The sequence below is a fragment of the Patella vulgata genome, chromosome 2 (assembly GCF_932274485.2).
Source record: "Patella vulgata chromosome 2, xgPatVulg1.2, whole genome shotgun sequence".
Taxonomy (NCBI): Eukaryota; Metazoa; Mollusca; class Gastropoda; family Patellidae; genus Patella; species Patella vulgata.
In genome coordinates, this window is record NC_065880.2 from 73,986,538 (window position 1) to 74,009,918 (window position 23,381).

The 23,381-nt window shown below is 32.5% G+C and overlaps 2 protein-coding genes across 9 annotated transcripts in view; one reads left to right on the top strand and one right to left on the bottom strand.

The window, feature by feature from the left end:
- Nucleotides 1-1,599: 1,599 nt before the first annotated feature.
- On the top strand, nucleotides 1,600-3,577 carry LOC126812301 (NADH dehydrogenase [ubiquinone] 1 alpha subcomplex assembly factor 4). The gene is made up of 3 exons (XM_050538622.2): nucleotides 1,600-1,877; nucleotides 2,287-2,384; nucleotides 3,010-3,577. Exons 1-3 carry the CDS (start codon nucleotides 1,727-1,729, stop codon nucleotides 3,379-3,381), a joined length of 621 nt encoding a protein of 206 aa, XP_050394579.1. The 5' UTR covers nucleotides 1,600-1,726; the 3' UTR covers nucleotides 3,382-3,577.
- Nucleotides 3,578-5,507: 1,930 nt separating this feature from the next.
- Nucleotides 5,508-23,381, bottom strand: part of LOC126812299 (phosphatidylinositol-binding clathrin assembly protein LAP) — a 43,128-nt gene continuing 25,254 nt past the window's right edge. For 5 of the 8 annotated variants that reach the window (XM_056098452.1, XM_056098454.1, XM_056098453.1 and 2 more), the window contains 7 exons: nucleotides 22,636-22,707; nucleotides 19,392-19,463; nucleotides 13,316-13,475; nucleotides 12,940-13,072; nucleotides 12,150-12,233; nucleotides 10,213-10,388; nucleotides 5,508-9,710 (listed from right to left, as the gene is read on the bottom strand). In XM_056098452.1, coding sequence (XP_055954427.1) covers nucleotides 10,239-10,388; nucleotides 12,150-12,233; nucleotides 12,940-13,072; nucleotides 13,316-13,475; nucleotides 19,392-19,463; nucleotides 22,636-22,707 — 671 coding nt within the window. In that variant the 3' untranslated portion in view covers nucleotides 5,508-9,710; nucleotides 10,213-10,238. The remainder of the gene's footprint in view (nucleotides 9,711-10,212; nucleotides 10,389-12,149; nucleotides 12,234-12,939; nucleotides 13,073-13,315; nucleotides 13,476-19,391; nucleotides 19,464-22,635; nucleotides 22,708-23,381) is intronic. The other 3 variants (XM_056098457.1, XM_056098456.1, XM_056098455.1) reach the window with 1 other exon arrangement.

Consider the following 23,381-nt stretch of genomic DNA (forward strand, 5'->3'; position numbering starts at 1 on the left):
TTATTATGAGTTAATACGATCGATCACATTGATGCAATGCATTAATTATGATATCACATAATTATGTATTTATCATTATCTCGCGCTTTGAATGCCCATCCCATCCCACCATCTCACGATAAAGGATAAAGCACATGACCGTGACACTTTTCCCTAAAAAAAAAAAAAAAATGCTGTTTTACAAATTTTTTATGTTGCTGATATTCTCTTGTTATATTAAATTCTGAAACAATTTTGTAAATTATTAAGAAGAATAAAAGGTTTTGGCAGCATACATGTAATGTATAGACAAAAAAATATTTCCTATTTAGTGTAAATTGGTACATAAAATAGTAGGCTACGCAAAGGCGTAAAATGAGTAAAACAAAAAACCCCCACCAATTCTACCCGGGCCAGTTTGTCTTATCGTATGATTTGATGTCACACATAGACCTATACTGCACGTGAACGTAAAGGTCAGTCATCTTGTACAGAGTTAAAAGAAGGCTCTCGCATTACCGGTACTTATGACACAGATTGGATTTAGCTTGGTATATTTCTAGTCGGAGACACAAAATTACGAGAAAATACGCGAATTGGCGAAAATTTTCACTTGAAATTGATAATTACGACACATGTGGGTATGTGACACGAACATAGGCGTAGGGGGGGGGGGGGGGGCAGAGCCCGAAATGCCCGAAAAAATTTCGGGTTACAGACGGCGACGCCGGTCTTTTTTTTTTTAGACATTTTTTTGAAAATTTGACGGCTGGAAACGCGTTTTGCTGCTATTCCAGCCCCCAAATACAGCAACGTCACAGTTCTCTAATATAGCCTTCCAAGCAATCGTTTTTACAGTCCATGGAGACGGGACCGTCGGGAGAAAATTTTGAAAATTTAACTGCCGCAAACGCGGTTTCCTGCTATTTCAGCCCTTGGATACAGCAACTGTGGTCTCTAGATAGGGGGGCAGCAGAGTTCGTGACGGATTTCTTTTTCAGATTTACAGGGACGGTAGCCTATTGTTCTTGATATGATTTTCTTGGCTCATTGGGTCATATTGAAATTCACAATCCTCATCCCTGCCTAATATATCAGTCCTTGATGGAATCACGCGGGTTTCCACGCTATACAATATTCGAATAACCATTTAGCTTATAGCGCCTAGCGGTAGGCTATTTATTTCAAATGGCCGGAGCCGCATATAATATTCGAATATTTATTTAGATTACGGCTATTATTTCAAATAGGAGCCGCGGTGGCTTAGTTTGTGACCTGGAGGTTCCGGGTTCGTTCCCGGTGTTGGCCGAGAAAGCTTCTCGGATATGACGGTAAAATTGGTTTCCCCTTCCTTATCACAATGTCAGTGGGCCTGGCTAGGAATAACGTCGAGTGAATCATATGGGACAAAAAAACCGAGGTTCCGTGTACACCCTTAACAGTGGGAATTAAATTGTTGTCCGGGCAAAATTTCCATCATGGCGTATGCCCTCTTCATTGGCCCTGTTGGTAAAGAAAAATGGGAAGTTTAATTCATAAACCGTCCATTTATTCAAATATAATCCATTCGCGGAGCGTAGATTCTGCCCTGGATGCTCATGTCTACTACAGAGAGTCATCTCCCTTACCCCAAGGTTAAAGCAAAGAATTAGAATAGAAAGCATGTCTCCGTAACAGTGTTTAACGTTAACAGTTTTAAACATAGTTATGTAATTTAAAGGACACAAATTAATTTAATAACATAATAATGGGGAAGGCGTGGTCTTCAGTTCGACGATATGCAAGAAACTTCAACGCCGAAAACCGAGCTCAAAAAGCAATAGAAAAACGAGAAAAACAAAAAGTTGTTGCTCCTCGACATCAAAGCACACAAAATTTACTGAAAAATTTTAGTGAAGGTAAAAACAATTTATTGACTACGCCCGTTTATGTCATGCGTTAGTGGACATTGGACATTGGTATCTATCAAATGAATGATAACTCGTTCACAAGCAAACTCATCCACACGAAAAGTCTTAAGTCGTCAACAAAATATCAAAATACATTGAGTCGTCTACACACTCATGGCGATTTAGTTTGTTATTGGGCGAATATATAAAAAAAAGAATGCCATATACAATGTATTTCAGGCCACAGTTTAGTGGTCAACTTAACCAATGATTGTGGGCGACGTAACTGGCGCCTTATGGCTTATCAAATTAGCATGAAAAACTGTAAGCTTATAATAGTTCTTGTATGAACTGTGGAAAACTACAAAATGTAATAATAAATAATTCTTCATTATTTTAAAAATCGATTTTCTTGTAGAACACCCAGAATATCTAAATGAACAACAGAGGAAAAATGAGAAACTGCTACATAACTTGAAAGACCTAAAAGTTGATTCATTTGGCCCACCACCTGAGGTAATTACTGACATACAATATTAAGCTGTATTTCAATCTTCATAAAGTCATTTGGGACGTTGGCCCGTTAGCCTGGAGGTCGCGTGTTCCATCCCTGCATTGGCAAAAAAAGTCTTATCAGGATTTTCCGATGTTGTTTCCCCTTGTTATTGGTGCTGGACGGAGGACCTGACAAGGCAGCTGTCTAGTCTTTCGGATGGGACGAAGAACCGAGGTCCTGTGTACACATTGATGTGCACGTAAAAGATCCCTTGACAGTTGGAATTCGATATAAGTAGGCCATAGTGCCACTGTCCGGGCAGAATTTTCCCTCATAGCACACAGTATGGCCCATGTTAAACCTCATTTCATTTCATTTCCTAATATTTCTGGCTTAAATACTGTGTAAGATTCTTGAAAATAATACTGAAACTTTAGTGTTGGAATTTGTCTACAAAAATCATTCCAAGACCCGATTTATAGGGCCTGGGAAATAAGAAAATATTAGAAAAACAGGGTCCGTTGGGTAACTGTAAACACTACTAGTATTTCCTTTTTGGCGTTAAACTCTTGGCAACATTGTTAGTGAACACAAATTCAAAGATAATATTCAAAGCATTTGTCTTTTTTTTTTCAAAAATCCCAGATTCGGTATACAAGACCATTTCCAGCAAGTAGAGAAAATCCTACAACACCTGAATATGGAGTGCAAGAACCTAAAATAATACCTGTTGGTAAAGTTAGTATAAAACAAGCCATAGAAATAATTACCAATCATCGAGTGTCACCAACAGAACATTCGTCAAAAACTATTGCTAAACAATACAAGTTACAGGAACCAATAGTTGAACAAGTATTAAGACATTTTCAGACATTAAATATGCATATACCCAAGGAAGTTTTTCAACAAGATAAAACACTATTAGGAAAGCTTAAAACTTTGCCGTTAAAGAAAAAGGTAGAAGAACTACCCAAGGATTCTTTCTATCCTCTCCCTAGTGGCAAGAAAAGTGAATAGTTTTTTTTGGGGATAGAGGTCTGAAATAGTACCAGATATTTTCAACTTGTGCTGGACATGTATTAATAACATCAAAAAAACATAACACGTGCCAGAGGTATTGTGCCAGACATTGTCTGTGACAGGTGACTTATTTCTAGGCATGTTAACTATGTTTGTGTGAATCAATATTGTAATAAATTATTCAAAGCTGTTATTAGATTTACTGAATGAGGCAAGTTTTGGGAGATTGTTTGATTCATTATTGTCATAAATTAATCAAAGCTATGACATCTACTGAATGATGCAACTTTTGGGAGACTGAATCGGTTTTGTAATTGATTAAAGTAGCCAAGTCTTTACCTAAGTATCATCCACAGTCTTTGACATTGCAAACTCAACTTACTGGTCAATTTAAATCAACATTACAGTGAAAAGATGAGCTTCTGGTATCCAATATTTAAGACACATTGAAAATTTTAAACTTGGCATACGAATCGAGCGCCATTTGTAATGAAGTAACTGGATGAACGAGGCTAAACACAAAATGGTTGCTCCTTGTGTAAAAGTATGTAATACCAAGGTTGTGGACACTCTAGAAGTCACAATTTCTATCCGATTTTGATAAAACTTGAAATGTATGATTATAATCCAAAGATCTTGGTTCTTGTCGATATTTGCACATATTAGACTGTAACTTCCTGTATTATGGACCCTGATTGTACAAAAAAATCACATTTTTAGCTTGTGGACCCTCTAGAGGTCATAATCTTTATTCGATTTTAAAAAGAGTTTAAATGTATCACTGTTACACCCTTATGACGGTTAAGTTCGAAATCGGACCAAAACTTTCTGACAAAATGGCCGATCCTTGTACGCAAATAATGTAATAGTATGTAATACCAAGGTTGTGAACTCTCTAAACGTCACAATTTTTATCCAATTTTGATGAAACTTAAAATATATCTTTATATCCCAAATATCTCAGTCCATTTTGATATTTGCACATTTCAGGCCATAACTAACTGGATTATGGCCCCTGATTGTACAAAAAATCACTTTCTTTTTTCTAGCTTGTTCTCCATCCATCTTTTGCAAAATGTGGATGTATCTTGCCTGGCAACCACTTGTTGTCTTATTGATCATGGATTGGGTAATATGTCATAGTAATGGAATGTAATCATTACATGTTTTGAAGTAATGAATGGAAGATTTCATGTAAAATTACATTCCACTAATCTAATACGATAACTTTGTCGATAGCTGGGGTTCAATAGGATTCTGTCTCGACAATGTAAAAAGTTCCAATGATAAATGCGGTCGTTAGAGTTTGCAAGAAGAAATCAAATGAGGTTCAACGTCCTACTTTTCTGCACAGACTGGACTAATGAAGATGGGCATATGCCATATAGTGTGCTATAAGGGACATTTTACCTACTCATATCTAATTCTATCTGTCAATGGTTCTTTTACGTGCACACAGGATCTTGTTTTTCCATACTATCCGAAGAAGTAGACAGTATCATTGCCAGGCTTTCTGTCCTGCACCACTGACAATTTAGGGGGACCATGCTGGAAAATCCTGAGAAACTTTCTCACTCAACTCCACGATTGAATGTGGGACTTCCATATTTCAATAATGGTATATACAAATGACAATACTCAAAATCAATCCTTCATTTCTCAAATCAGTGCCAGATTTAGTAAGAAAAGAGAGAGTTCAAGGTCCACTCACACAAACTAGGTCATTTCAGGACTAACATATGGTTCAATTTTATTACAATAATTCATAAGATTGGACGGGCAGACTTATTTCTCGTCACATACAACTGGGGAATCGAAACTGTGCCGGGGCACTCAATGACGGGCCTTATGATACAATTCGCCATTCAGCCATCCAACCCCCCTTACCTATAACAAGGGGACGTGTGACCAAGGTCTAAAATATTTTTGACACATACTGTTCTTCCAAACTTTGTAGTCTTAAACATCCTTCATCATCCTCAACTATGCTCAATTGTGTTTAAATACTTATCTTCTTCTAGGGTGGGGCATTGGGAGGGGCCCGATAGTGGAATAGCCTAGGGCCTCCCTTTTCGACAATGTCTCATAAGAAAAAAAAAAAAAAAAATATCAACAAATAATGATATATTTTCCTCTTTTATTTATCTTTAGTGATATTTATCTGCTACATCAGACGTGACATCAGCAGGCTACAGAATAACTTAGCCAATCACAGAAGCCCATTTTATTTTGAATTATTTTGGACTAATACTGAACATATGCCTAGTGACCTATGACCTATCTATACAAAAGTACATTAAATATGCTGACACAAATATGGTACATAAGGACTACAGATAATTTGAAAGTGAAATTCTCTATAAAATGACAATTATGAATAACCTCTTAATTTTATAATAATATACTGTACATATGCTTTAAACTAGGTGCATTTAATGAATATTCATACCTAAGTAAGATCTTTTAATCTAGAACTTATTAATTAACAAATATTTAAACACTATTGTTCAGATATATATATATATACTTTGATTCATTTCATTCTATGGCACATATAATCTAACGAATGACTACCATTGCTAATTTATTTAAGATTGACTGAATACAAGTACGTACTAGTACTACCGATATCTTCTCATATTTGTACAGTTTGAAGCTGACAATGACATGAATATATCACTAAGCACATCATATAAATACCATTTACAGCTAAATCCAATATACAAATAATTCTGCACCTCTTTCGCAATTTACAGATTGGCATTCATTATTATTCGTGCAATGATATCTAGAATCAAAGGTACACAGTGGTTACTTAGTTAATTTATGCTCACATCTATGAACATTTAAATTCTTGTTCAAATATCACTGACCGCATATACTGCATGATTTATATTTAACACAGACGATTTCAGATGAACCTGTATCAAAGAAAAAAAATATTAAAATTTGATATGTCACAGGTCTTTCATGCAAGTGCTGGCTGTAAGTGTAATAAGCAAAGGTTTAGCAGTTTTCTCAAAATACAATTGTACAGAATTTAAAGCCGAAATTCAACAGACCTACACCTTTCGTAATCCTCCATATTAGCATGCAAATCACAATGTTAGTAGGTGATATTTGCCAAGATATACATTTCTATATATGAATTACAGGTAAAATCTATATAAACAAGCCTGGAAATAAAGCACCTTTCACAGACAATGTCAGGGACAAATTCAGGTTTTGTTGGTAATAATTCCTCCGATGCTTGTCAATTTGTCTGACACTGTCTTGTCTTTTTTCTTTGCTTTTCATTGATACCTGGCACAAAGTTAAAATATGTCGGGTAGTAGTTCGTTACAACTAGAATCATTATTCCCAGACTTGTATATACTATATATTTAACATCTCTTTTGATTTGTACTAAAGTGCTATCAACAATTCACAGAAACAATAGACCATCATGCAATTATGACAGGAATTCATATATGTACAATAATCTTACAATTGTCTAATAAATTTGATTTCATAATATAAACAAAATATTCAACAAAGAAAGATAAAAGTAATTGTACAACCCTGGAAATAAGTGACTATTACAATTGTACTTCTAGCTGTTTAATTTGACTGGAATATCAAGCCTGTGGTGCACTATAGATTGGTCATGTCAAAAGAATATTCTGTTTCTCCGATACTCCTGCCCCACTAAAAGAATGCCACATGACCTGTTCTTATTTCAAAAAATAAAAACGGTCTCGTAAATTAATGAATGAATAAGGAAATGTATTGTAGGGTCAATTATCAAGTACACAACCTTGTTCAATGTTATTGACAATCATAAATGATACTGGATAATCATAATTCCTATAATTAAAAAACATGAGTAGTGCCTTGAAATGTGATGTTTATGAGAGGCTACTTAGCTCTGTGGTGATGCTTTGACACACAAAATCCTCCCTTCCACATCAGATTTTTTGGGAGGATTGTCTGAGAACCAGAATATTTTTTTGTATGGCCTTAACAGAAGTGCTTTACACTTCCATTTGTTTTCAGGTCCGTAGACATATTGAGATAATAAATAATACATCTAGTTATATTTTACACTATGTTTTTTTTTAAACAAAGATTCAACTGAAAGTTGAGGACCTGACTACTGGCACGTGTCCAGAGGGGGTTCTGGGCACCCCTCTGCAAGCGCAGAACATGTTTGTTTTTCCTCTTACATTCATCAAAACAATGTCGAAGCATTGCTGCCTTTTTGGCCTCACTCCTCTCTAACCCTATACTTGTATGCAACTAAATGAGCAGAAATATTGTCCCAGAGCTTCTGATTTGATCAAATTCTCAGATAATTCCTTAGACCTTATAATATGCCAAACTTCATGCTGTCCCCACCTTGGATACCCCACTACTCAAATTCCTGAATACATGCCACTGGGCTACATAGTTTGTATTTATTGATTAAAAAACATTTGATTTATACAAATTAAACTTAAAGTATTTGCTAGAAGTATGTATTGAAAAAATTTGATTTATACAAATTAAATTTGAAGTATTTGCTAGAAGTATGCATTGTCTATAAGTTGCATCTGAACTTTATCAATTATGTATGTATTAGTATTGTAGTGAAATTTGGAATGTTCGCAATATAAATATTTTATGAACCAGTAATAAATGATAAATGGATTTCCTCCAGGCCTGCCTCGAGTTCATTAATAAATCCAAAGAAAACATTAAATATGGTTATCTAAAATCATTTTATTTGCACTATGAAATCCAAATTATGTAGAACTGAAAAAAGGAGCAAGACATCTTTCTTTGGTCTCAATCAATTCTCTTGCTTCTTTACACTGCTACATTACTTGTATTCCATTGTGTTGATATGGCTTCACCATCACAGACATGAAATTAGTACTTAATCCTTTTATTCCCCTGTTCAACGTAATAAATTTCTTGGATTCAAATTTGTCAGGAAACATAAAAACTAATACATGTTCTGATATGGTATCAAAATATTTATGCTTTACTGAACTTTAGCTTGAGTTCTCTTTCATTTTTTGAAATGTTTAAAGCTGTATTTCCCAATGTATTTCTGAAAACATCTATTAAGACAACTCAGTTCCGTATTACAGAAGATGAATGAAGTGATGTTGATGTAGAACTAATGAAATAGAGTGTATATAGTAAGTCATATCTGGGGGCTCATTTTTACATACACCTGAAAAATTCATGATACACACTTAATAATCCATACGTTGCATAGGGAAATTTTCATTGTAAATCTTAAAATAAATAAAAAGTTACAGCTGTACGAACTGATCATCAAGAAAAACTGTTGATAATAACACTAAAATAACAGACTTAGAATGATAAAATGAGTACAATAAACATTATTCAACGAGAATACAATAAAATGGGATAAATTTTGTAAATCACTTCTAATTTCTACTGTAATTTTCCAACAACCTAATTGAATATAACTATGTATATTTATCTATATTATATATATATTATTTCTCCATATCTATCCTTATATCAGGATTATCTCCCTTTTTAACATGTTAGTTATCTCCCGTATTTTATCTGATGACAATCTTCTTCCACAGGTAAATATTAAGAATTAGGAGATCAATCATACCATACATTTGTTATTCTGGTATATCAAATTTGAAGGTTTCCATTCTTCAAAATTAGTTTTAATCAAGGGGGATAACCCAGTAACTAAGGAAAAAAAAGCTATCTAACAGTAATATTAATAATAATACAGTAAGTACAAGTTTATATAACTATTTATAATATACAAAGACTAAGACCTTCAATCACCACATTGCACATCAAACATTCTCTACTTATAGTCATATATACAGTTTACATATAATCGCTGTAGCCATGACAACTATTATTAATTATGACATTCACTCCAGTTGTCATAGAGATTTTGAAACCACTGTCTGTAACATTAGCAACCAATTTAATTTTGAATATATATTTTAATAATTTGAGAAAGAATGAGTGTATGCAATATCGCCATGGAAATAATCATATGTAAACTAGTTTTTAAATTCATTGATAAGAGTACATAACATCGTCACGGTTACATCAATGAATTGAAAACCAATGATACTTCTATAAGATCTGTTATTACAATATGTGCATTTGCAATATACAATTAACAAGTGACTTAATAATTAATAAATTGCATCTTGAATATGAACATCATTAATAATAATAATGCTACTCCACAATTAAAACCTAATGATTGGTGAATATTAAACCAATCAGTTTAATAGGATTCAGTATGTGTTGTACTCTATCTGCTTATATTCAGCAGACTGTCTTGCTATCTGAAATATAGACCAGTTCATTTTAAAAAAGAAAATGTCTTCTATCGCAAGATTAAAGTGTATCTCTGAAACAAGATTTACAGTCATCCATTTATAACAGTAATGTGTTTTTATTGCATGACATTTATTTCCTTTTTGTAGAAATTTTTTCTGTATTGGCCCCCCTGTTTGCCATAAAACAATTAAATTTGTCCTTCACATCACCAGGCCACAGCGACTGCACCCTACAGTTTTGAACCAGGAACAAAACACTATTCATCTTGTTGTAGTTGCTCTTAGGGGACGCGCTTTGAAAAAAGCCTAAGACTCTTTCAATTCAAGTACGCTGGATGTAAAACTTGGCATGCTTGTACCTTTGACAATTTTTGATAAACATCACCATTCTAAGATGGCTGCGATGACATCATACTTGGTTCCAGGACAATATAGTACACTACTACTGGTTTAGTTACTTTTTTAAACACAAATTGTATGGGAATATTTTCACCCGATTATAACCTACCAGACAAACATTCTATATACACATTTTCACAAAGCTCCAAATGGATCATTCATATTAGATTGACTTGTTGGAGGTCTTGGTTGTTGGAATCCCATTGGTTGCTGCATTCCATATCCTGTCTGCATTCCCATACCACCTGTCATACCCATTTGTTGCATACCCATTGGCTGTATACCCTGTTTAATAATTAAACCATAATTTCAACATACAAAATAATTTCTAATAATTAAGAGACTAAAATATCATAAATTTTATGTCAATAATTCACTTGTGTCTTAAGCAATGGGATAAAACTGGAGGACGGACAAAACCCACTAAGTTGGGTAAGCGACTCTACTGCTTGTCATGTACAAACTAATAATGGGAACCACACCATTTGAGGCAAGGACGGACCGTGTGATCTAAAGTACAGACATTAGACCCCCACCCCACCATTATTTTTAATACAACACCACAAATGGTAATCAAAAATATATTTCAAAACTTGTTATTAAAATATATAACCATTTCAAAGAATTTTCAAGCCATAAATACTTGATGTACTTTCTTTCTGACATACAGATGATCTAATCATTTATAAAACTAATTTACTGAATGTTTCAAATCTGAATTTAAAAACTTTCAAAAATGTACAGTAAAAGTGATGACACATGTCTCGATGTTCCAGTTACCTCCCTTGATCACCCAATACTAACAAATATTAACCCATACTCTCAGAAATCAATCCATTTCTGTAAAATAATAGGCCAATATTACCCCAAAATGAGATAAAAGTAAAATTATTTGAATAACAACACGTTTATTTGTGAAAAATAAATTATTTATTCAATGTTTATTGGTTTCATTCATCGCTGGTACTATAAATAGATATTTCAAATGTTTGCACTTATTACTGGAAATTGAAGTAATTGCAGAGTTCTGTCAGCTTTGGATAATAATAAGGTAGTATATATGTGGATGAATTTTGTAGTACTGATACTAAATGAAGACTTTTCAAGTTTAACCTAAACTTATTTTGTCATCGTATGCTTTATGAAGTTGTTTGTTGTTCACAAAATCATTGTTTCTTTGATTGGTATTAAAAATGCTATTGTCTTATGATACTGATAGATATAAATGGCCTCAATCTAGGTATTGTCATGCTGCGTGTAGTGGGCGAGACAATTGACACAATCGTTTGATTGTCAGTTGTTTGGATAGTATAAAATAAACTAGAATTATTGTTTTTCTTTTTACCGGTAGTCAGGATTTAAGCCGTGAGTAACTGATCATGATAAATTATTTCTACAGTTTTTATTTCATTTGTTTATCATCAATACCTATTCATTTATCACAGCCAATTGCTCGTGAATTTAACAGGATGTAATAGACAGCCATTTGTGTTGTGGGCGGGACTTTAATGACAATTTGACTACCGTACAAGCGCCAGAATTACCACTTAAGTTATGAAACAATTCAATTGAAAGTTGTAATTAATATAAAGTCTTATGCAATTCAAAAAATGTATATAGAGTTGAATTTCATAAAGAAATATATATAAAGCTTGATACAGCTAAATATCGGTAATTATTATAACTGTAAACAGTAAAGTTTGGCCCAGTTACTGGAGATCGCAGGTGTATTTGAATCACGTATGGTAACTATGGTATGGCACCTGTTTCACAAGGCGCTGGAGAAGGGTGTGCCTAAACCATGCATTTTTATTTTTTCCTGAAACACCTCTGCCAAACTCGCCCTGCGCCTTATCTACGCATGCGCCTAATACACCGAAAAATACGGTATTACACGAATTTATTCTTTTTTTTTTTGTATATAATTGAAGTATTGTTCGTTTTTCACAATAATAAGGTAGTATGTGGTAGTATTTGGTAGTATTGGGTAAATCATCCTTATTTTGTCCATGTTAATAAATTGTTTCTAAAAACATCATATCTTACCATCATAGGTTGTTGGCCCATTGGCATACCTGGAGCTCCATAACCCATTCTTGGTGCACCCATTGGGACACCTGGTGCTCCCATCTATAAAAAGAGAAAATCAATCATTATGACATCTATTATTTAAAGGTCACATAAAGTAAATGCATAAAAATGGTGTGTACTTGAAGGAGTTAAATTTTCAAACCCCAAAGACAAATTTTCCACCTATAGTATATTTTTTTAGAGAATGGCAAAGTACTTATAATGGATGCAATGAATGACATCCAATTCTGAGTCGCCTACTTTAAATAATGGACTTTGAACTTTTGATCAATTTATGAGACTGGAACTTGGAAAGGGTATCTTTTCTCTGTATAATCTGAAAATTTCAATAAAGTTATGCTACACACCAAAACAGTGTTTGAAAAATGTAAAATGGCATTCATGACTGACTTGAATTGTTTTCAAATGCAATCCAATCTTTGTAATGATATGTCCATTGGAAATCTATGTAATGATGTGTGGTAGGGTAATTGTTCATCATAACTTCAAGCACATATTATGTAAAACTTTCATGTATTCCTTTTAGAGAGAGAAAGAGATAGAAATGGGGTTTAACAGATAAGACCCTACTCTTTGTCACATATAAGCAGGGGATCGAAATCACGACACTTGACTCAATGACAGACCTTATCATGCAAACCATTCAGCCCCCTCCTCCCCGCCCCCCATATTCCATTTAGATGTTCTTTACAGAAATAGAATTCTCACTAGATAAACCATTAAAACGGCAAAATAAATAAGTTACCATAGGTTGTTGCTGTTGTTGTTGTTGTTGGAACTGTGGATTCCATGTTGTACCAACTGATGTAGGTCTAGGTGAAAAATTTGTTCCTCCTGTTAATTTCTGTTCACCCTTAGGTTGCCATTGATGGTCTGTTCTATAATTACAAACAATTACTTTAAATACATCGCTATTATTTATATAGATGATGGCCACGTAATTTTATTTTTTTAATTTGTAACATGTTGCATCAATGAATTTTTCATGCCTTTACGACCAGTGGAAAAGCTTGATGAAATAGTCAGTCACTAAAACTGTCATTTATATCTCTAGTGTCTTTGTCATGCTACTTGGAAATGGACCTTTAAATACAAATAGCCTGCAGTGCTGAAAAACTTACTTTTTTATCTGACTCGTACTGTTGCCTTTTATATTAAGATTACCAGCCAATTGTACTAAACTAGCATCAAGGTCAGTTGTTAAACTAGGAGCTGATTTCTGTTGACTCTGAGGTGTATTGTTTGATAGCGGTTGTAACACTTCACCGAATGCGTCAAAACCTTAAAACAAAAGTAGATAAACTTCACCATAAAATAGACAATATGCAGATGGATTTATTGTTTATTTCTAAGTTGTTAGGTCTAAAATCTAGTATATATTTATAAGTCGTTACGTCTCATATATGGCATATTTCTAAATAGCTAGGCCTAATATCTGCTATAATATTATATTTCTAAGTGTTTAGGTCTAATATCTGTATCTATTCCTATGTTCATAGGCCTAATATCTGGTATATTTTTCTAAATTGTTAGGCCTAACATCTGTTATATATATCAATATAGTTAAAATATTTACAGTTAGTATTTGGAACTTTTTCTATCAATGTATTATCCTACTGGTATTCATAAAAATGTTTAATGTGTATCTTATTTTCGATAAAAAAATAACTACTGGTGTGAAGTAAAGCATGCAAACAATACAATATGGCTGACAAAATGATACAAACAAAAAAACCCTATATATTTATTATGAGTAGTAAGTGTTGTAGAGACAATATTATTATCCTGTTCAGGTAGAGGTTAGGGGTATTGACCTCACTCCACTCTTATCCCATACATGTATGCATCTAAATTCTTTGTTGATCCTTTAGACCTCATGCCAACTTGACGTTATCTCCACCCCAGACACCCCCCCCCCCTTCTTCAGCTCAAATTCCGGAACACTGCCATGGTATCGATGGAACAGTACTCAATAACTTGTTTTGTAATTTGATAAATACAGAAACTGGGATACACAAGTATAAATTTGATAAATTAATAATAACAAAAAAACAAAAACAACCAAGACAACAATAACTAACTGTAACAAATGATAAAATGTAAACAACAAAATAATTGGCATGGCAATATAACAATATTTCTTACAGGGTGGCTAATCAGATATCAGTACGCGTTCAAGGGCAAAAGATTCACAGCTTTCAATGTAAACTCAACTTATATTGGAATCATTAAAGGATTAGGTACGAAACAGACTTTCAGTGGTGGGTTTTTTTTTTAATTTTTGAAACAAGAAACACATAATTATATTGGCCATGACTGATTTAGCAATACAAAACAGGGAAATGACTAGCCTTCACTTATGACAATACAAACTGTAAAACAAACAAAAAGAAATATGACGCAAAAATACAATAGTTCTTTTTTTCCCCTAAAAAAAATATACAGAAACTGGTTTTAAAAAATAAATATATACGGGAACATGTACTAGATATAAATATTTTCATCACTTATCATACTACTACTGTTTTAAAGGTAGCCAAAAGATGGTATTATGTTCATTCAAAATCGTTACATAGTTTTTGTATATTTTGCGGATACATTGAACAATAGTGTATGATATGCAATGTCAATAAATACTCATTGACTATAAATAACCAAATATTTGTTGATAATGTATTAAACATCACCTGTCCCTCCCAGATCACTGACAGGTCTAACCCCAACCGACGCCATCTGTCCTAGATCTGAGAGTCCACCTCTCATTCCTGCTAGGGCAGGGCTAGAGCGTCCTAGACTAGGAGAACCCATAGGACTCATTCCTCCTAATGGAACTATAGAAGCATTAAATAAAAGAGAGAAAAAGAAGCAAGGATAAAGCGACAGAATTACTAGAGTACAGTAGAGTACTAAGGAACAACCTGGAATGTTTTTAAAAAGTACTGTATTATTAGAACAATATTCAAAAAGTTAACAAAATCCTCATAAAGGGTTGTAAAAGTCATTTCTTCTCCCAGATTTGAGATGTTCCAAATCACAATAAATATACAATCAAAACTGGGTAAAGTTTCTCGACTTCTTGATGATATCAGCTTGTTTTCTCTAAATAATTTGTAGGCATAATTCTTTGTATAAATTCAGATTTCATGATTAGCAATAGTGTAGGTTATCCCCATGGTCAGAAAAAAATAGCTATATTCAAATAAAAACTGTGCATATCATTTATATACTTTCCAACTTGAATGACTATTCTAAATAAGTTTAAAATTAAATATCCATGAAAAAAAGAGTAAGTTTAAAAAGAAACTTCTCTGTTTATATTTTACAGCCTTCAGTCAGGTATCCTAGATATTTTGTTGGATCTGAATTTTAATTTCTCACCTGGGCTTGTTGATAAATTATAGTCAGTAAGACCTTCAACAATTTAAATATAAATTATTACATAAGCATTTTTATTCAAGATAATCTATTCTGTTTTGCTATTCTTTTCTACCCTTCTTGATTGCGGAAAATTTTAATTCTAAACTTAACCATTTTATATTTAAAATCACTTTTAAAGGTAATCATTTGTGACAAAATGTTTTAAATTACTAAAAGTATTCTTTTTGATTTAAAATATTTCATGTGTTCAAACTTTATAAGATTTTAAATTATCGATGAAAAAGAAAAGTTACTATTCTACTCTAGTACACACTCTATATATAGTATACATTTAATCTAAAACATATTAAAATGCATTATTTACTAAAATAATCTGCATTGTCTCCTATCTAGATCTCATATAAACACTCTTTAATTTAATACATTGTAATTCACTCGAACAAATATATGGACTGATTATTGGATGACTAAGCCATAATATTTGTATGTGAGGTTGCATCCGATTCCCAAAGGATAAATGGCATCATCAAAACAGGGTTCTTGTTTCAAAATATTTTGTTTACAATGTCTATATATAGTCATGTATAAACAAATTTTAACAGCATTCTTATGTATGGATGGTTCTAACTAATGTATAATTCTTTATACTTTATTGAATGGCAGGTAGTAAATGCTGCCACCAGTCAATGCCAGATTCAGGAATAGCAAACATAACCAAAGTGAGAAAAACACTACTACCAGAAGGGTGAATGCCATTATGACTGTATGTAAACAATTTCTAATGCTTCCTATCCTATACATATGTAAAATCCACTTAAAGCCTCACTGAGCCAGATGTCAAGAATCATTTTCTTTAGATAAATTTAGCCAAAATAAGGATTTATAAGTGTTCTTTAGATTGTAATCTTAACAATTAAATTAAACAAAAAACATCTGGAGTTCAACATTAGGGAAGATATCTTATCTGGAACCTGATTTTAACATGTGAGTGTAGCAATGGCTAACTACGGTACTGCTTCAGGAATATAGTTCTTAAAGCGATAGTTGCATTGTTAAAAATCATATGTTTAAAATATGCTAAATTTTAAATACATGGAATCTAGATACAAAACTACCTTGCTGTAAAGGAATAATCCTATAATTGTCAGTTGATTGGCAAATATATCATTTTTAAGTTGAAACATTTGCTAATTCCATGCAGCGTATAGAAAACAATGGAGGTATTTTTGCTAGAATAATTCCTATCATTGCAAAATAGTCTTCGATAATGTATTAAGCGATAGATATAGAAATCATTATGTTTTGATTTTCTTTCAAAATACATGTATGCATCTATCACTTTAACATTCAGGCCTGGAAATGTCTGGCTCTAAAATGAACTAGTATTTGCCATTTTGAACATTGTGTCATCATAATTATCATTAAAATTTCTGGTAAAAGAAAAATCTGTGCTGGACACAAGAGGAATTGTGCCTGACAAAGCTTGAATTTGTGTCTGATATTGTCTGTGACAGGTGCCTCATTTCAAGCTTGTAAACAGAATTTTCACATTAAACAAATAGACAATATAATACAGCTGCAAGTGTTTATATAATCATGAGAAAAGCAAATTATGTGCCACATGGTAAACTGTTGCCAAAGAAACTTGAAGAAATCAACAAAAATAAAACCCACTGAGCTGAAACTACAATCTCCCATAAAAACTATACGATATTTTCTAAATCCATTTGGAATATAAAACTAAAATATTTAACTGAATAAGTTTAAAATTCTAAACGATGTCCTCATGCATTGATCTACTAAACTAATTAGCATGCAGAGTATGCATTAAAATATTAGTTTCTTTACTATTCATTTTATCCTTTTTATCTATACAATATTTAATAATCTTAAAAGGGACACGATAGGGCCTACTCAAAATATGATGTAAGTAAAATATTGATACCATTACAAATTCTTGACTTTGTAATGTCCAATGAAATAATTGTTTGCCTGACGATAAATATCAACCGAAAAACAATTGTATGCCCGACGATAAATATTAACAAAGAATTGTTTGCCTAACAAGAAATATCAATCGAAAAATAATCTTATGTGTGACGAGAAATATTAACAAATAAATGACCAAATCAGGAGAAATGCTATAGGTTCTTGAAATGCATGCTGAAATTGTTATGGCATGATTGTCGGTGACCTTTGTATAATGTCCCTTTCTTTAATTCCTTGTATTTCTAAATTATACATAATTTTAAAAATAATTACATGAAAATTTATGATAAATCAGTTATTTTAAAAATAAAACAAACTAAGCCTTTAAGTAACTACTTAATCTAAACTATACATTATATATATCGTACAAACTCCATATTTCTACATGTAGCTTAATCTAAACTAACTGAATTTACTATATATAATATATATATTGTACAAAATCCATTTATCTAGATTAATAAATATCTAATTTATTATAGGTTTAGTTACACCCATAGTTCTTTCCAATAAAAGAGTGATTTTTCCCCTGCCACGCCTTTTATTACAAAGTTAAATTGAAATAACATGAGAAAATTAACAAGCCAAAAGTCACAGATGACAAACTAGTCAAGAAATAGAAACTCAATTAATTAACACAAATATGTCACCAGTGTGTTTCCAAAACCCCCCACAAACCCACATAGCCAAAAGAGTGCAGATGGGGGAATAATCCATTCATTGGAAAGATTTCTACCTGTAGCAGGGGAGGAGCTCGGACTAGTACCAAACAATCCCCTACCCATAGCTCCCTGTTGGGTCGTGCCCATTTGGGATAATCCAGAGATATCAATAGCTGGGGAGCCCCCCATAATATCTTGTGATGGAGATGGTCCTCTCAGATGAGATGATCTTGGGTCATAAGGGTCAAGGGGAGATTCCAAATCAACAGCTGCATTCAATAATATATTGAAATTTAGAAATTCATAATATATCTAGCATTATATTACAATCAACAAGGATATATACAGGTTTTGGTGGGGTGGGGCAAACTGAATTTTCTTTTAAAATTACAGTATTCAATTTAACAATAATAAAAGCACCGGAAATAATAAGATTGAGCAGAAAACAATCAGAAGGAGGGTATTTTATCGAATATATTAAATAGAAATTTTTAAAATGTAGTTGCCAGGCAACTAAACATGCTGATCAGCAACATTGTCGTAAAGCCCCCTACTATTAATTGGTCAGATTTTACTGGCCTTTTCTTAAAAACAATTGCAGTAACTTGATTAAAATCTCATTATTAATTAGCATATAAAATCAATTTTTCAAGGCAAAAATCTTTTCAATTCAAAAGATAATGTGATCAAGAAACATAACAAGGCACCTAAAAATCAGAAAGGCTAGGTTTAAGAGTCTACTCACAATACTGATCGACCATATTGTTTGTGAATGGTTGATAAGACAGATTCTAATATCATTCCCTGATCTGATAACAGAGTATCCAAGTGATTTTACTGAAGGATAGACAGAGATGACGGCAATATACAACCACAGAGCAATATCGGTGTATAAAAACAAGTGACATAGTCATTCCAGTGTTCATGAACTTCCATCTTACATACATGCACCATCTTTATAGTGGCAATATTGCGTTTTATATTATGTCCAAGGACTATACGCAAATAAGAAACTTTGAAATTACAGAAGAAAAATTATCAGAATTTCAAAAAAAAGTCTGTATTCAAAAATTCAAAGGATCATCACATTAATTTTGTGAACGTTATGAAATGACTATGAAACTGAAAGTAAATAAAAAGCATGTGAATTATAACTTGTGTGCTATACCTGGTGGGGCAGGTGTAGAGGTTGGACCAGCTGGTCCCATAGTAGTTGTTGTCATAGTAACACCAAGAACAGCTGTTAGTAAGAGACAAAAATCATGCAGATCATACAAACAAATAAAACAGATGGTTAGCAATGTGACGTTGCCAGATGAAAAAAAAAAAAGAAGAAAAGATCAATACCATCATCATTATAGAATTACATGTATGCAATCAGTGCTATGACAGGAAGGGTAAATATCAATTGAATAGGTTACTTGGAAAATAGAACAAAAAACTGACACTGACAATCACAGATATGAAAGCCCAATAAAACCGAGCTAACCCTTGCAGATTAAGGTCAAAATAAAGAGAATGAGAAATGGGGTTTAACATCAATTAATATGGGTCAATTTTATTTCAATAATCTGCTTGCATGTAGGGGTCTTTAGGGAACCGGAGGGAAGTGGTAGGGAACCAGTGAACTCAGAGAAAACCAATGAGATTGGACAGACAACCCTTTTACTTGTCACATACAAGCTGGGAATCAAAACCATAATGCTTTGGACTTAGACCACTGAATATGACTCTATATCCCTGTCTTCCGGCTATAATTGTGAAAGCAGGAACCCCCAGGCAATTATATTATAACATTGATTTTATTCATGGATGTAAAATTTTGAAGGAATGAAGACAGAGTATCAATATTCCCAAAAAATCAAAATATTCAATTATTTTTGACCCAATTCAAAGAGTGCCATATTAAAGAACTGAGCTTTTTGGTGGTATTAAAAGAACTAAATTATAAAAAGGCCATATAAAAAAATATTCTCGTTGGCATGGTCTAATTAAAAGCTCTACTGTATTCGTTTAACATGTGACCTGTACATACATGTATCTTACAATTTATATGCTTGATAACGATAAGAGGATACTTGTTGAAACGTTGTCCTTTTAGAACAAAACTAATGATTGTTTCCCATAAACATTGTGTTCTGTTAATGTGTTTCCCAAGGTTAAATGCCACTTAAAGATTATATAACTTTTTTTTCTAATTTTCTTCATGGAACTTGGTTAGTCAATATTAATCTACCAAGTGCTAAAGGGTTATTTAAAAAAAAAAAAAAAAAAAAAAAAAAATCATAGCTACTCTCCTGGAACATAATATCAAATATACAAAAATTTTCCAGATTGCACTAAAAGGCAAGTTCCTCAGTGCCATGTATTAGAGGATTATCTGGTTTATATATATACACAGACCCACTGATTTCATATCACACTTTATATAATAAAAAACATACATAACACCACTTAATTATGTTTTAATTAATTTAACAGTCTTTAGGAATTAAGGTGCATAAGGTCACAGGCACCTGTAACATGAAAAATCTTTTAAAAATAACATTAGGCTGTGACTAAGTTCGTATAATGTCTAAATAGATATAATATATACTAATCGAGAATTGGTTTCAGATTAGATATTTGCTCCTGAATTTGATATTCTCTCTTACAAAAATGAACATAATAAGACTTTAGACATAATAATTAGTCACAGATTAATGTTATTTCTGGAAGATTCTCCACATTACAGACACCTGCGTATACGGTTACATGCAGGATAGTGAATAAAGAAAGGGATAATGAGGTATAAAAAAGAAAGAAAGAAGTTGAGAAGACAGGGAAGTGAATAAATTTACAAATTTATTCTAAGCTAGACTTTAGTGAATAATAATAAATAATATGAAATTCTATATAGATTTTAAGAATCCTCAACAACAACATATTTCGTAGTGATATATTTCTGTATTAAATCTGATATCTATTTCAATATAAGTACTATATTTGTAGAAAAATACCAACTCCACTGAAAGAGTGATGTAAACTTTGTTCCTACTTATATAAAGTCAAAACAAAACAAAATTTGAATGATCAATTCTTTAGTAAAATAAAAAGTCTTATGTTAACTATAACTACTGATCTTCATATTGGATATTACAACAAAAATATGAACATACAACAAGATTCTATATATGTTGATAATATTATATATATATACAATGCAATCTGTAAACTAATATGAATTCAACATCAAATTTGTCTTTTTCATTTAAAGTATATATGTCTGAAAGAAATATCTTTTGAATTCTGATGCAATTTTATATTATTTACTCACAGAAACATCCTTCTGAATATATGCCTGAAGTTCAATTATACTCTCAACACAGTCAATTTTTTAAAATTACATTTGGAATATAATTCACATGTTTGGCATATACTGCTGAAACAGAATCCCTAGCCTGAACATAAAATGCACACAGTATTATCCATGTCCAGCAAGAAGGAAAATTTTAGATCTTTTAGATAGATTTTTATATTTTTTACAGAGTGCACTATATTTGTATATAAATTGGGATGTATTTGGAGAAGTGATTATATATAGAGGTTTAGAGAGATACAATCATAATATATGGGATAGGTTTATTATATATTTGGAATATTTGTTATGAATGTGTACAATCACCTCACCATCCATATGTACAAAAGACAATGGATTTTCATCCCATCTCATTCAATAATTAGTTATGTTACTTTATGTATTTTAAAGAGGTAGTGTCACTTTGACCATAAAAAATAAATGTAATAAATATTACATCATATTCAAAATAACCCTAGTCTCACCGAATTATTGTTCAGAGAGAGAAATGGGGTTTAACGTCCACTCAACACACACTAGGCTTTTTATGGACTAACATATGGTACAATTTTATTTCAATGACAGACCTTAATGATCTACAGCATCTGTGTTTGAAAACGCCCACCTCCTCATTATTGTAATGCCAACTCCTGGCAACACATAATAATATTTATGATTGGCAAATCTCAGATACAGTTGGCCAATTTGTCTAAAACTTTATCGATTGACAAATATGACCAAAGTGACAGTGCCTCTTTACGTACCAGTAAAACAATCATATTCCCATGACAATTCAAAAATAACATTTATCTATGGTAGTAAATCTATGAAATTAAATGCTTTTTTATGAGATAAAAAAAACAAAACTTTCAAACTATGTCTATATTATCATTCATGAATATCAGCAATAAGAATTGAATGAATTTAAAATAGAGCATTCAATAAATACATTTATTATTTTCCATAACTAAAGCTAAATAAATATACTTAAAGCCTGTCAAAAGCATTAAACAATATGGAAAGAAAAAATTAATTCTCCTTTTCTCAATTAAGATGAGAGATAATGAGCACATACCTGAGGAAGCTGTTGATGTGCTATTAAAAGCTTTAGCAAAATCTGCATCAGTCGTGAAGTTGGATTGAGCAGCTGAAAAACATGACAGAAAGAACACAAATCAGGTCAATTTGACTACCATTTAAGTATATCACATTTAAAGATGCATTATGTAAAATTTAGATAAAGAGCTGGTCACTCTTGCTATAATAATAGTTTAAAAATAGATAATGATAAATGAATATATTGAAAATTTCAGTTAAATTACTTTATTCTGAGCGATGTCATAAGTGTTTGAAGTTTGAATAAGATAGTCTTGGTTGTCAAGTACCATTGCTATGATAATAAACAAAATCTTGATTATCCATTTTATCGTTAAATTTTAAATGGAGAGAGGGTTCTAATCCATTAAATATCTGAGCCATTCGATTTCCTAGAGAGTAGAGTATGGGCTTGTCATGTAAATAAATAGAGAGAGAGAGAGAGAAATGTGGTTAAACGTCCACTTGACACAAACAAGGTCATTTCGGGACTAACACATGGTTTAAATTTATTTCAATAATTTTCTTGCACGTAGGGGTCTTTAGCAGTGGGAGGAAACCGGAGGACCCGGAGAAAACCCACGAGGTAGGACAGGCGACCCTACTCCTTGTCACGTAAAACCAGGGATTCGAAACCACGCCAGTTGACTCAATGACAGGCTTTATGATACAGTGTGCACGTGCTAACCATTTGGCCATCCAACCCCCCCATGTGAATAAATGTTT

Bases quoted from the DNA above. Each gene is read 5' to 3' on its own strand.
- LOC126812301 (XM_050538622.2), top strand. From the start codon at position 1,727: ATGGGGAAGGCGTGGTCTTCAGTTCGACGATATGCAAGAAACTTCAAC. The intron at 1,878-2,286 runs GTAAAAACAATT...ATTTTCTTGTAG, and splicing joins ACTGAAAAATTTTAGTGAAG to AACACCCAGAATATCTAAAT. The intron at 2,385-3,009 runs GTAATTACTGAC...CAAAAATCCCAG, and splicing joins CATTTGGCCCACCACCTGAG to ATTCGGTATACAAGACCATT.